The 14198-nt window shown below is 35.7% G+C and overlaps 2 protein-coding genes across 3 annotated transcripts; one reads left to right on the top strand and one right to left on the bottom strand.

The window, feature by feature from the left end:
* Nucleotides 1–203: 203 nt before the first annotated feature.
* LOC121377549 lies at nucleotides 204–5496 on the bottom strand. Of its 2 annotated transcripts, XM_041505593.1 has the most exons (6): nucleotides 4535–5496; nucleotides 3386–3528; nucleotides 2951–3076; nucleotides 2030–2178; nucleotides 1627–1744; nucleotides 204–1368 (listed from the first exon to the last, which is right to left on the bottom strand). In XM_041505593.1, exons 3-6 carry the CDS (start codon nucleotides 3047–3049, stop codon nucleotides 1246–1248), a joined length of 489 nt encoding a protein of 162 aa, XP_041361527.1. In that variant the 5' UTR covers nucleotides 3050–3076; nucleotides 3386–3528; nucleotides 4535–5496; the 3' UTR covers nucleotides 204–1245. The 2 variants fall into 2 exon arrangements, with proteins under 2 accessions (XP_041361527.1, XP_041361526.1); XM_041505592.1 differs by lacking the exons at nucleotides 3386–3528; nucleotides 4535–5496 and having other exon boundaries at nucleotides 2951–3352.
* Nucleotides 5497–8344: 2848 nt separating this feature from the next.
* LOC121377164 lies at nucleotides 8345–9655 on the top strand. Its single transcript, XM_041505071.1, has one exon. The coding sequence runs from the start codon at nucleotides 8345–8347 to the stop codon at nucleotides 9653–9655; it is 1311 nt and encodes a 436-aa protein (XP_041361005.1).
* The last annotated feature ends 4543 nt before the right edge of the window (nucleotides 9656–14198 follow it).

The raw sequence follows: 14198 nt of genomic DNA, 5'->3' as shown, positions 1-14198 counted from the left end.
AAAGTGAAATTTGATCTGTAACAGTACATTATAAAGCTATACACAAAATTTTATGTCAGTATCTCAAGACCTGGAAAAAAGTCTTGAAAACAAATGTTCACACCTACTAAATTCAATGGACATAACTCAGTCAAAAATGGGTAAGTTGCAATGAACGTGAAACTTGATCTGTAACAGTACATTATAAAGCTATACACAAAATTTTATGTCAGTATCTCAAGACCTGGAAAAAAGTCTTGAAAACAAATGTTCACACCTACTAAATTCAATGGACATAACTCAGTCAAAAATGGGTAAGTTGCAATGAAAGTGAAACTTGATCTGTAACAGTACATTATAAAGCTATACACAAAATTGTATGTCAATATCTCAAGACCTGGAAAAAAGTCTTGAAAACAAATGTTCACACCTACTAAATTCAATGGACATAACTCAGTCAAAAATGGGTAAGTTGCAATGAAAGTGAAACTTGATCTGTAACAGTACATTATAAAGCTATACACAAAATTTTATGTCAGTATCTCAAGACCTGGAAAAAAGTCTTGAAAACAAATGTTCACACCTACTAAATTCAATGGACATAACTCAGTCAAAAATGGGTAAGTTGCAATGAAAGTGAAACTTGATCTGTAACAGTACATTATAAAGCTATACACAAAATTGTATGTCAATATCTCAAGACCTGGAAAAAAGTCTTGAAAACAAATGTTCACACCTACTAAATTCAATGGACATAACTCAGTCAAAAATGGGTAAGTTGCAATGAAAGTGAAACTTGATCTGTAACAGTACATTATAAAGCTATACACAAAATTTTATGTCAGTATCTCAAGACCTGGAAAAAAGTCTTGAAAACAAATGTTCACACCTACTAAATTCAATGGACATAACTCAGTCAAAAATGGGTAAGTTGCAATGAAAGTGAAACTTGATCTGTAACAGTACATTATAAAGCTATACACAAAATTTTATGTCAGTATATCAAGACCTGGAAAAAAGTCTTGAAAACAAATGTTCACACCTACTAAATTCAATGGACATAACTGTCAAAAATGGGTAATTTGCAATGAAAGTGAAACTTGATCTGTAACAGTACATTATAAAGCTATACAATTTTTTTATGTCAGTATCTCAAGACCTGGAAGAATACCAAGTGTGCCGAATCACCGGACGCGCCGATACACCATACACGGCTGTATTTCTCAAAAAGACAAAAATGGATATATAGCGTTTTTGAAAAGAACTCTACATATTATTTAACATTGTTGAAGCATTCAACAACTTCGTGAAAACATAAGACCGCATTTTATGTGCAGCTGATGTGTCGAGTGACTTGGGATTTACCCCTCTAACCAAGGCAAGTGCATTCTGAAAGAAATGAAATTGAAATAATATTTAAAATAAATTCTTGTTGCTAATGGTCTACTGACATAGAAGAAACTCTAACCTATTGTAATAATAGAATGTTCTTAATAGCTTAGTCAAAATTTTATCAGATGATTTAGCAGGTTTTATTTATGCATTTCTGTTAATATGTTTAAATAATATTATTTCCTGTATACTGTGTACATATAAAAAATTAAAATCGGTCGACTTTCCCAATAGGAATTGATACTAAAACTGTACCAGAAGAACAAATGGTCCACAGCTACTGCTATCAGACTGGCTTGCTGATGTCAGTGTCCCCTCTTGCCACTCTTCTTTCAGTTCTCCTACCACAGCAGCCCTGATTTCCATGAATGTTCTACAACAAATATTATACGTTACGGATCTTTACAAGTGAATGTTCCAAAATGAACACTGATAAATGCAATAACCTTGTACTTCATTAATCAACAAATGCTTGAGACTTTGTTTTCATTTCTTGCATTCAAAAACAATTCTCACATTTCAATGTTAACATTGCAAACAGCATGCAAGTAAAAAAAGAGGTACAGACTAACAGCACAAATAAATAACAAAAAGATATTCAATTGCATGTTTCTCTTTATATATTGAGACGAATTATTTAAACACATAATCTACTTACTTCCAATTGTTAATAACAGCAGAGTTTTCACCTGCCATGGAATCAAGAACACAAACCGATCTGCTCTGAACATTGGCTGCCAGCAGAACCCAGTGGTTACCATTGATGTTGACTGGCAGAAATATCCACGTGTAGAGGGCGAGGTGAACCTAAAATAAAACAATAGGTCCTACAATGTATAGGTCACCTGAGTACATTATTGACTCAATGCCACAAAAAGGGAAATTTCCATTATAAATCTATATTTTGCAGGGCAGCATGACCCAACCACCCATAGAAAAACTGTTTAACCCCCATGCATAAATTGCAGCACCCTGCCTGATTAAAATTCTTTAGTTCTAGCTTTTCTGGAAGTACAGAAGATTTTAACAAATTGGCTTAACTTTTCCATTTTCACAATGTTTTCATATAACAAAGGAGTTTGCAAAACATTCAGTTGTAATTGGTCAAGTAGTTATGGTGAACAAATGTAAAATGTTATCGTAATAGAACACTTGTGCCTTTGAAGTTTATGAACGTAAACAGAAACAATTCACTTATTGGCATTTTATCAAAATGTCTGCTTAGTTTACGGATATGAAGTTAAAAAAGGTATATAGCACTGTAACTTTCAAACATTTCTATCAACAATACCATGAACAACAGTTTTTATAATTGCAACCTAAAGTGATAGTGCCAAAGATAATATTAGAGAATGTTATGAATGAAATTTAAATGTCTTGAAACACTCCCAGTCTGAGCACTTAAATACTTATCTTATCTTATGACTAAGACTTATGTACCTAACATATGTATTTAAAAAAAAATACATCATTCTACTGATAAAGCAACGTATAATAGCAATGTATCAAAACAATTTCTCTCTACTAATATGTGAAGACAATTATGGTGATATATGACCGAAATTTAAGTAATACTCACCTTATCATACAGACATGTATTGAACTGGCCACTGTTCCATAAGACATTTACGTATGATGGTATTACATACATCATCTTTTTGTCACTTTCCTGTAGCATCAGCAAGTTCAAGAATGCATTAATAACCTGGAAATAGTTTGTAGTATTTGAATGAAAAATATATAAATATAACTGCAAGTTTGGGTATGGCATTACGGTCGGAAGGTAGGGCAAAAAGTCAAACTTTAACAAGTGTCTTAATACACCATAACAACACCCATTCAAAATAAATAACTGAAAACAGTGTCATGAGGGCAAATATGATGATTAATTACTGAAATACAAAAACAAGACACGGACTTCAGGCCGTTTTAATTTTTAGGGCATTGCATCACATAAACTAGGGCATTTGCAGCAATTGTATTCCTTTCTATAAATTTTTATCATTATGGACACCTTGTCATGAAGCCAGTTATTGCTTGCAAGTGAATTCAGATCAGCAAAATCCAGACATTCCCCACCCACAACATATTTAATTCCTTCTTTGAACTTGTGTGGAGTTGATGTGCTACCACATGTAATCTCTGTGATAAGATTTTCTGAAAAACATAAAATGCATTTTTACATTGATAACGTTGATAACAAAGAAAGGAAGGAAATGTTTTATTTCTGATTGGTGCACTGTTATGTTTAAAGGTACAGGAAATAAAATCATAGTATGAAATGATAGGTACTTATTTTAACAATCAATATTATGTCATACTTTGGTACTAATATAAGGAGACTAAAATTACAATGAAAATATTTCCATATTAGAATAGCAGCATCTGTATCTGTATAAAGAAGGTGTTTGTTGTCATCATGTTTTTATTAGCCCAAACCTAATTTTACCTTCCAATACTCTCTTGCGTACAAAAGATATACATGACAAATAATAATTAAAACAGTCTGTTACATACATTAGCACATGCCTGCAAACATACTGTATATACAGTGACTGATATTCTGAACAAGATAATGTATTAAAAATGTAATTTCAGTAGCCAAAAAGGCTCTGTTAGTTGGAAACATCTTACAATGGCTGCAAACTCAACACAGTCCCTTTATGTGAAAATATATATTAACTTAGTATCCATAACAAGATTTATTGAGCAAATTAAAACAAGTTTTAATTATTTTTTCTAGAAATAAGTAATAGAAATACCGGTAAACAAATTTATGTTCTATAACCACAAAGTGATTTCAATTTTTACCATCAACACACTAGGCCTATCTCTGATCATGTCACATTATTTTGTGGTAGGCCCGAATGTCACTTCAAAACTCAAATAACTGCAATAACTGGAAAAATACAATGACAGTTTTTTTTCAATCAATTCGCCTTGGCGCATGAGCTTTGAAAACTGTAGTCAATGGCCTATGCCCCAGATGGGATGACGGGCATAAGTAGGTAAGCAAGCATGAGCTTTGCATTGTGTAACAATTATCTTGGATCTGCATTTAACACATGTTTTCAAACAATGATTCTCAAATTAAAAATGTAATTTAAGATGAAAAATCAAACATTTGATGCTAAATTTTAAACTTTAATGCATCTTTTCAGACCTTGAAGCAAGTCAGAATTGATTGACTGTTCAGCTGGCTGCCGTTGAACTGTGGACGTTGTGGATGTTGTGCCTAAAAACGAAAAAAATAAGAAGACTGAAATAATATCAAGGTTATTGTACGTTACACACCACCATCCCAGGCTTTCCTTGCCTGCAAGGTTTGATGAAGCACCGAACGGTGCTAGATTGCATTCCGTGCCAGGAAATAAAAAAGATATTTAGACATTGGACATGAAGTACAGGGCTCATTTAAAATTAAGTGATTCTGGATGTCCATACATTTTTGGAACAACCTGAAGTAAAATATTACTATTTTAATTTTCAATGTCACTAAAATTTATTTGAAGAGGCATTTTCCTCTGTTCCTCTACATCAGGCCTATATTATTTTATTAAAGCAAAAGAAATTTGTTTTGTAATATCTGTTGATTTGCAGTGACACTCATATTCTGCCAGTGCCAGCTGAACTTAAAGTGTGGGGTCTGCATCAGTCACCTAGCTTCAGTATTACCAGCACAAAAGAATATTATTCCATGAGGTATCTTAAATGAAAAAAAAGGTACAAACCGATTCCAAAACTTTAATGGTCTTTTGATTTTTCTGGACCTCATTCTACATGGAAATAATAATAGCATGAAAACAAATCATCAATGAATTGTGAATACACATGAAACTTAATTCAGACTTATACTAAAAACAATTTTCATGTATCATGAAACAAGAGACAAATGTTGTACATATCTGATGTTGAATGTTTAAAAAGAGATAAATAGGCAAAGCTATATTTAGATTTTTCTTCATATATTTTCATAACGGCAAGATGTACATTATTACTTAAAGAAAATGTTTGCCATTTGTGAATTGTACCATAAATATTGTATTGGTGTTTTATAGACCAATTAGAAAATTTCCTTTTCTAGTATGAAAACAGACTGATTTACCATTTAAATTGTTCAAGTAAAAATTGAAGATTGTAACAATACCATCAGTAACAAAGATGAGAACATTTCATGCATCGAGAAAATACATTTATGTGAAATGGACTTGGCATATTAGCTTCTCTGATTAGCTACATAAATGGCACATCATCTGGCCAGAATGGAGGTGGACATCCACCGTAAGTGGGATATTTGCTGCCAGCTATAAAATTAGTGATACAGAAAGGGTAAGCAAACGCCAAATGATCACAATCAAATTTTAAATAAATTTCATATAAAAGTTATACTTCAGCAAGAGGGGGGACCAGGGGGATGCATCCCCCACACATTTTTTAAGTGCCCTCAAAATGTTCAAGTGCCCTTTTTGTTTGTATAAAATTTGTTTGGCACGTAAGCATTATTAGATGCATAAGGTTAAGTTGCGAGCTTGCAGATGTGCGTCTCAATGGAGTTCACCACATAGTATACATTTTTTATTAAGATGCCCTTTTAACGAGTCAATGTGCCCCTTTTTTCTTGGTCCCCACCTAAAAATATGGCCTGGATCCACCCATGAATATAGGCAAAAAGTGGCAATGACAGATCCCGACCCTCAATTTGCCACCCTGTACATTATGTGACAATTTTGCAACAAACTGACCATAATGAAAGTCATATAGGTACACAGTGGAGCTGCCGGCTTTGGTCATTGAACACAAACTGGAAGGAGAAAGAGCCTTTAACGATTTTCTTATTTCCATATACATTTCAGTTAAGTACATTTTCTAAATACCTTTTCTTGGAACCACTCTCGAATACGCTGTTCGAAGTACATCAAGTCGAGAAACTTGATCCCAATCGATTGATGCATGGAGGCGCAGAATTTGTTGACTTGGCAAATCTATCAACATAAACACATGATACAAACATTTCAGTGGCAATTTAAATTTTGAGTCATACATTGTAACACAAATTTACTTATTGTAACAAAAGTTAAACTGAACATAACCTGTAAATAGCTTTTGTGTACATTATTAATCAAGGTCTCCAGTAATTATTCCTAAGCTATGACATATGATCAATTTATAGGAATAAAGAAACTGAAGTAGTCAATACTTGCTATTGTATAGACTGTAATAAATGAGTTACCAGTAAAGTCAAAACCAGATTACACTTTTAAACTGAACACATATATAGCAGTAGTATCATTACTTTTTGTTGTTTTGTCTTGTTTTTATCTAATATAACATTATTATTCTTAATATTGTTACAAATACCATGTTTATCTTGTAAAGATGATGCTTTTTTAAATAATGATGCTGTGTTAATGTCAAGTGCAACCGCTTTGCACAGACTGGGAGAACCTAAAAAAGATATCCAAGCAAACTATGTGGACAAAAATTACATTCAGCTGTGTAGGTATATAAATAAAAATTTTTTACATATGCATTTCTATTTCACAATTTTCACAAAATAGAAAAAATTGCAACAATATAATTATTAGACTAATGCCATTTATTAATTCCAGATCTGAAGTATGATGTAATCATGGTCAGGTGCCTAGCTGAGCCAAATGGGTAATTAAGTTGAAACACATTTGTGGGTAAATGATGCTGATCCAGTATAAATGATAAAGTAGTTATTTCATTTAGGTTATTAATACATGTACAAGGAATATATTGTTGTGAATTACGGTATAAAAAAGTGGCTGATGCCATCACATATCCTAGAAAAAACAAGTGCGTAATTATATGTCTGTAAAATATTGCATGCAAAGATACCTGTTACTTTTAAACGTCTCCCATCAAAGAACACTAATGCCATTAGTGGGCATCCCTTCTGTTGTGAAATCTTCATAACCTAGCATGTAAGAAACAGACTTGAAATCTAATGCAAATTGTGGAATACCTAACTTATTAATGAAGTGTTTGCATGTTATTTATCATATTCCAGGCTTTCCAGAACACCCTATTGAAAAAGTAGGACTGAAAATGAAGAAAAGGTAGGACAATAGAAGGAAAAAGTAGGAGAAAAGTAGCACTCAAACAGCATATGTAGCAACATTATTCAACCTGTTGCGAGATAAACAAATGTGTGAAATCCATATTTTAGTGATATTAACATATACATAAAAACAATAGGTATTTGGGGGGGGGGGGGGGGGGGGGATGATTTGAGTTGTAATGGAACTATAAAACTATGTTTAAACAATTTCTGGGTTTTTAACTGTTAATAGTCAGTTAATGAAATGTGTGTTATAATTACTTTCAGTAACTATGACTTGGAACAGTCATCATTTTACTGGTCACCAACCATCAACAAAATAAATATGAATGATTTTTTTCATTTACATGTGGATTATGAGATTGTTTTCAATTCAATTAACCCCTGTGTGTGCATTAACCTCACCGTGGTGCAGGGGTGAACATTCTTTTATAGAATGGCCAATAAATGCACAACTCCTCGTATGAGGCGCCTTGTTTGCCGTGAGGTGCAACCCGTGAAAATGGATGATGGGATCCTGGTGATTGAGTTGGGGCATACCTGCGGGTATGACTTCTGACAATACATCACTTTGGCCCGGAGTTCATATAGACGGGTGGTCAGGAAGGCCCGACCTGATCAATCGGCTGGTCACGTCAAGCTCGAGGGCATACAACCCTTTGATTTGTTACATTTGTAAAGAACAAACATTGTTTGAATGGTCATATGTTTTGTTGCTCTTGGGGCGGTGGCTAGGGTCAATCAGGTGATTTTTTCTTTCTTATTGCCTGAGTATATCAACCATGTATCCCTGGCATGATTGTCTGCTGGTTATCCGCAGCTTCATGTCCCCTTGTTGGACTCGATGGTGGGTGGGGAGCATGATTGATGAATTATATGAACTATATTATGGCTCAAACAACAACACTAACTTTTGATGGGACCCTGAAAAGGGTCCACACCGAAGTTTCGGACTCTTCGTCGTCAGATGAAGAGTCTATGACATTGCATGTTAAGAAATCGAAGGTTATTTCTTTGAAATCTTGGCCAAGGTTTCTTGTCATCGGTTCTTCCGATGATGGGGCCTTGATGAAACTGTCGCCTTTTGCGATACAAAAAGGGCTTGAAGGCTTGGCTGGAGAGCCCAAAAGTGTTAAGAAATTGAGGAATGGCTCATTGTTGATTGAATGTTCAACAGAGAGTCATTCTAGAAATCTTCTTAAATCAAAAATGCTTTGTAACATTTCCATCAATGTTAGTCCTCATGCTACTCTTAATTCATCAAAAGGAGTAGTTCGGTCTAGAGACTTGGAAGGAGTTAGTGAGGATGAGATTTGCGAAAATCTCTCATCACAAGGTGTGTTGTCAGTCAAGCGGATAAACGTTCGCCGGAATAACGCTCTTGTTCCGACGAATACTTTGATCCTAGTATTTAACACACCTAACCTTCCAGACTCTATTAAGGCAGGGTATTTGCATATACATGTTGTGCCATACATTCCTAACCCTTTACGGTGTTTTAAATGTCAAAAGTTTGGACACGGACAGAATACATGTCGCAACACATTGACATGTGCTCGTTGTGGTCAGTTTGACCATGACAGCAAGGAGTGTCAAAATGATGTGATATGTACCAATTGTAAAGGGAAACACTTTGCGTACTCGCGAGAGTGCCCAAAGTGGAAAGTGGAAAAACAGGTACAGCAGGTGAAAGTAGAAAAACACCTGTCCTTTACTGATGCTAGAAAATTTGTAGATGCTTCCACACACGTGGCATCGGGTAAATCTTATGCCACAGCTGTGAAGGTTTCTACAACCAGTGTAGCTATTCAAACTGACTTGACTTGGCCAAACAGTGAGGATAAATTTAAGAAGATTTCTGATCTTGAAAAGGTGCAAAAGCAAGCTGCAAAAGCTGCTACTAACAAAGTTTCAAAATCTGCCCAGGTGTCTTTGGATTCTGGAAATCCACCAAGAGGCTTATCTTCTGGGGAGCCAGGTCCCAGTAAGCCTCCGCCACGAAAAGACACTAAGAAACACAATAAGGATTCTTCTTCGGGACGATTGAAGAAATATGAAAAGCAGTTGGTTCTAACCAACAATCCATTTGAACCTTTGGCTGATGTGGATGATCAAATGGATATAGTGCCAGATGATCTTCCACAACCACACAGATCTCATAAGCCAAAGATAACTCCCGTACTTCCCCCTAATGGCTAATTCAGTCATTCAGTGGAACTGCCGTGGACTTAGGCCCAATTTTGATGAATTAAGTCTTTTAATTCAAAAACATAATCCTCTTGCAGTGTGTCTTCAGGAAACTTTCTTGAAGGACACTGATCATATTACCATGAGAGGATTTAACCTCTATCATAAGTTTCAAGAAACTGAAAATAGAGCATCTGGGGGTGTATCCATTCTTGTTAATGAAAACATTCCTCAGAGTATAGTAGCATTAACTACACATTTACAAGCTGTGGCTGTAAAGGTCACGGCTCATAAAACTATAACTCTGTGTTCAGTTTACTTGCCACCTCGTAATCATCTTCAAGGTCTTCTTGACCAGCTCCCTACTCCCTTCATTGTTATGGGAGATTTTAATGGTCACCACACCTTGTGGGGATGCGAGGATGTAAATATTAGAGGAAAACAATTAGAAGACTTAATTCTCAAAAATGACTTACTTTTATTTAATGATAAAAGTCATACATATTTTCATTCTGCAAGTGGTTCTTTCACTTCTATAGATTTAACTCTTTGTAGTCCATCACTTTTTCTTGATTTCTCCTGGAAAGTTGGTTCAGACCTTTGTGGTAGTGACCACTTTCCCATTATTTTGGAGAATGATGGACCACCATCACTTGAAAGGGTTCAAAGGTGGAAGTTGGCGAAGGCAAATTGGGGTCAGTTTCAGCATCTGTGCAGCACTCGTCTGCAACAATTTGCCATTACTGATGCTGATGATCCCATGTCTTTGTTCACTTCCATCTTGAAGGACATTGCAGATGAAACTATTCCTAAGACTTCGGCAGTGCCAAAGCGTTTCAATAAACCATGGTTTAATGATACTTGCAAAGATGCATTCAAAGAGCGAAACAGGTTGCTTGAGCGGTTCAAACGTGAACCTACAGCAGACAACCTGGATGCATTTCGTATTGCTAGGGCTAAGGCTCGCAGAGAGATTAGACAGAGTAAGAAAACATCTTGGAGAACTTTTGTCTCCAAGTTGAATTCACAAACATCAGTAAAATCTGTCTGGAATAGGATCCGTAAAATCAAAGGTAAAGAATCCAGTAATACAGTTCATCATTTGTCTGTCAATGATACGGATGTCACGTCTCATCGTGACATTGCTAATGCATTGGCAGACAACTTTTCTCATAACTCATCTTCTGCTTTCAGTACAGATGCTTTTACATCTGTCAGAACTACAGCTGAAAAGCAGTCCATTAATTTTTCATCTGAAAATGCTGAAGTGTACAACAGGCGTTTCTCTATGGAGGAATTGCAGGATGCTCTTCGTAGAGCCCATGATACTTCAGTAGGACCAGATGGAATTCATTATCAGTTATTAAAACATTTACCTGAATCATCTTTGATGGTTCTTTTGAATATTTTTAATAACATCTGGATTTCTGGTGACTTTCCTTCTGATTGGAGGAAAGCTATTATCATTCCTATTCCCAAGCCTGGTAAGGATCCAACCAATCCTACTAGCTATCGCCCTATCGCTTTGACAAGTTGCATTTGTAAAACCATGGAACGCATGATCAATCGTAGACTTGTCTGGTATCTTGAATCTCACAAATTGCTCACTAACGTGCAATGTGGGTTCAGATCTAGACGTAGCACGGTTGATCATCTTGTTAGATTTGAAACGTTTTGTAGGGAAGCTTTCATCCATAATCAGCACTTGGTTTCAGTGTTTTTTTATTTGGAGAAAGCTTACGACACCACGTGGAAGTATGGGATTTTAAACGACCTCCATGGCATGGGCCTAAGAGGTCGACTTCCAGTTTTTATATCTCAGTTTTTAAGAGATAGATCTTTTAAAGTCCGGGTGGGGTCGACTTTGTCCGACATTCACCCACAGGAGATGGGTGTGCCTCAAGGTAGTATCCTGTCTGTAACTCTATTTTCTGTGAAAATTAACAGCATCACCCAGTGTTTAACACCTGGTGTCGATTGCTCGTTATATGTCGATGATTTTCAGATTTGTTATAGATCGTCCAATATGAGTATCATTGAACTTAAGCTGTAGCTTTGCTTGAATAAACTTCATCAATGGGCAACTGACAATGGCTTTAGATTCTCAAAGGCAAAAACGGTTTGTATGCATATCTGCCAGAAAAGAGGTCTCCACTTAGATCCACAGTTGTTTTTGGACAAAATCCAATTCCAGTTGTGGAGGAGACTAAATTTCTGGGGGTTATATTTGACAGGAAGCTATCTTTTGTGCCCCATCTTAAATATGTTAAAAAGAAGGGCTTAAAAGCTCTCAATATTTTAAAAGTTATTGGTAATACGGAATGGGGAGCAGACCGCAAGGTTATGCTCCGTCTGTATAGATCTCTTGTGAGGTCTAAACTTGATTATGGATGCATTGTGTATGGGTCGGCACGCAAGTCTTACTTGCAGATGCTAGATCCTATACACAATCAGGGACTTAGGCTTTGTCTTGGTGCGTTTAGAACATCACCTGTAGAGAGCTTGTACGTTGATGCACACGAACCTTGTTTGGGTGCTAGACGTGCAAAGCTTTCTCTGCAGTATGCTGCCAAGATTAAATCGTTACCAACACATCCAGCACATGATGCGGTATTTGACAACAAATATATGAAGTTGTTTGATGCAAGGCTAAATGCTATTGGTACATTTAGTCTTCGCATTAAGCGTTTTTTGTCGCTTTCCAACATTGATTTAACTGACACTTTGGAAACTCCTTCATATTTTGTTTTACCACCATGGTGTATTACACCACCTAAAATTGTGTTTCATCTGGCGCATCTGAAGAAAGATCGTACAGATGCTGTAGTTTATAAACACTTGTTCATGGAAATTCAGGACAAGTACCGTGATTACATTCCTGTGTATACAGATGGATCACGGGATGGGAATTCTGTGGCTTGTGCTACAGTTTTTCCATCAGACACAATACTTTCCATGCGACTGCCTGACTCAGCATCGATCTTTAGTGCTGAAGTTTGGGCAGTCATTAAAGCCTTAGAAGAAATAAAGGATTCTAGTGCATCCAAATTTATTATTTTTACTGACTCACTTTCGTGTCTCCAAGCTTTACGTAATATGAAGCTGGACCATCCCTTAATTGGGATGGTGATACGAAAGTGTGTCTTTTTATCTATTGCCAATAAAGACATTGTATTTTGTTGGGTGCCCAGCCATGTTGGCATCAGGGGTAATGAAAAGGCAGATTTAGCTGCCAAGTCTGCTTTGGATTTGCCTCATGCCAGGGTTGGTGTACCGTATACTGATTTTAAATATGGTATTAACAAATTTATCTTTTCGATTTGGCAACGTGATTGGGACTGTGAGGTTGCGAACAAGCTTCATGCTATCAAGCCAGTCTTGGGAGAGTGGCAGTCCTCCTATAGACGGTGCAGGAAGGATGAAATAGTCTTGTGTCGTGCCCGCATCGGTCACACTTACTTAACCCATTCATTTATCTTGAAGAAAGATCCTCCACCTCAGTGTGAGCACTGCCAGTGTATTCTGACTGTGCGACACATTTTGGTGGAGTGTAAGCAGTTGTCAGAAACTCGAAAAGATATATTTGGACAAAGAAATGTGATGGAATCATTTCGATTCCATCCAGAACTTTTATTGCAGTTTTTACGAGATACTGAATTTTATTCTAAATTTTAATTATATCTATCCGTGATATTTGTACTTTTACACAGTCCTTTACACTGTGTTTTTATTTAATTGTTGAATTTTTATATTGATGATGATCATCACACTTTTTTTGCATTTTACCATAGTTTGACACCCAATAGCCGATGTATTTTTCGTGCTGGGGTGTCGTTAAACATTCATTCATTCATTCATTCATTCAATTCAATTAAAGTGATATCACAATAAAGCATCCTTGATATACCTTCACAAAAGTGCTTATATCAACTGCTTAAAGCTTAAATAATAAAGTATGAAAACTGAGATGTTACATAACACAGAGAAATTGCTAGTATTTTTACCTTCTTTGAAATGTTTCTTATTTTCTTCTGAAAACTTATTCTTTTTTTTCTCCAAATAGGCAATGGAGTGATTTGAAAATTTAGAGTAAACTAATCATATATATTATAAAATATACTGCATTATTTATGCATGTTATTGACATACGCTATGTCAAGGTTCATTATCAAATTGTAAATAATTTATGTTAAAGATGGTTTCCATTACAGACAGTAAAGAGTATCACTAAGTAGAATAACTGTTACCAAAGAAAAAGCGAAGTTTATAGGGGTGGGTGGACACATGACATCCTGGAAAACATCCCCTGCACACTTGCCTGGAACTTAGTCCTGTCACACAACTGGTAATCATCATAAAACAAAGGTCGATGACAGTCTTGTGGGCAATCAATTTGTCTTCGTACATACAGGGCTTCAAAAGTTTTCTAAGCAAGCATTAAACATGAGATCAGTGAATTTTAAAATTCTATAGCCCCACTTCTCATTGTACATTTGTACTAATACGATTTAATTGTCATACAGTGTAACAAAGAACTTAAAATCAGTAAAAGGTA

Source organism: Gigantopelta aegis, chromosome 7, assembly GCF_016097555.1.
Source record: "Gigantopelta aegis isolate Gae_Host chromosome 7, Gae_host_genome, whole genome shotgun sequence".
Taxonomy (NCBI): Eukaryota; Metazoa; Mollusca; class Gastropoda; order Neomphalida; family Peltospiridae; genus Gigantopelta; species Gigantopelta aegis.
This window is presented reverse-complemented; position numbering and strand designations above follow the sequence as displayed.

What these genes read in the sequence shown, in the direction of transcription:
- LOC121377164 (XM_041505071.1), top strand. Translation starts at nt 8,345, where the DNA reads ATGGCTCAAACAACAACACTAACTTTTGATGGGACCCTGAAAAGGGTC.
- LOC121377549 (XM_041505592.1), bottom strand. Translation starts at nt 3,142, where the DNA reads ATGCCATACCCAAACTTGCAGTTATATTTATATATTTTTCATTCAAAT. An exon ending in ATACATGTCTGTATGATAAG is followed by an intron (nt 2,179 to 2,950) that starts GTGAGTATTACT and finishes GTTTTATTTTAG; the next exon opens with GTTCACCTCGCCCTCTACAC. An exon ending in GCTGTTATTAACAATTGGAA is followed by an intron (nt 1,745 to 2,029) that starts GTAAGTAGATTA and finishes TATTTGTTGTAG; the next exon opens with AACATTCATGGAAATCAGGG.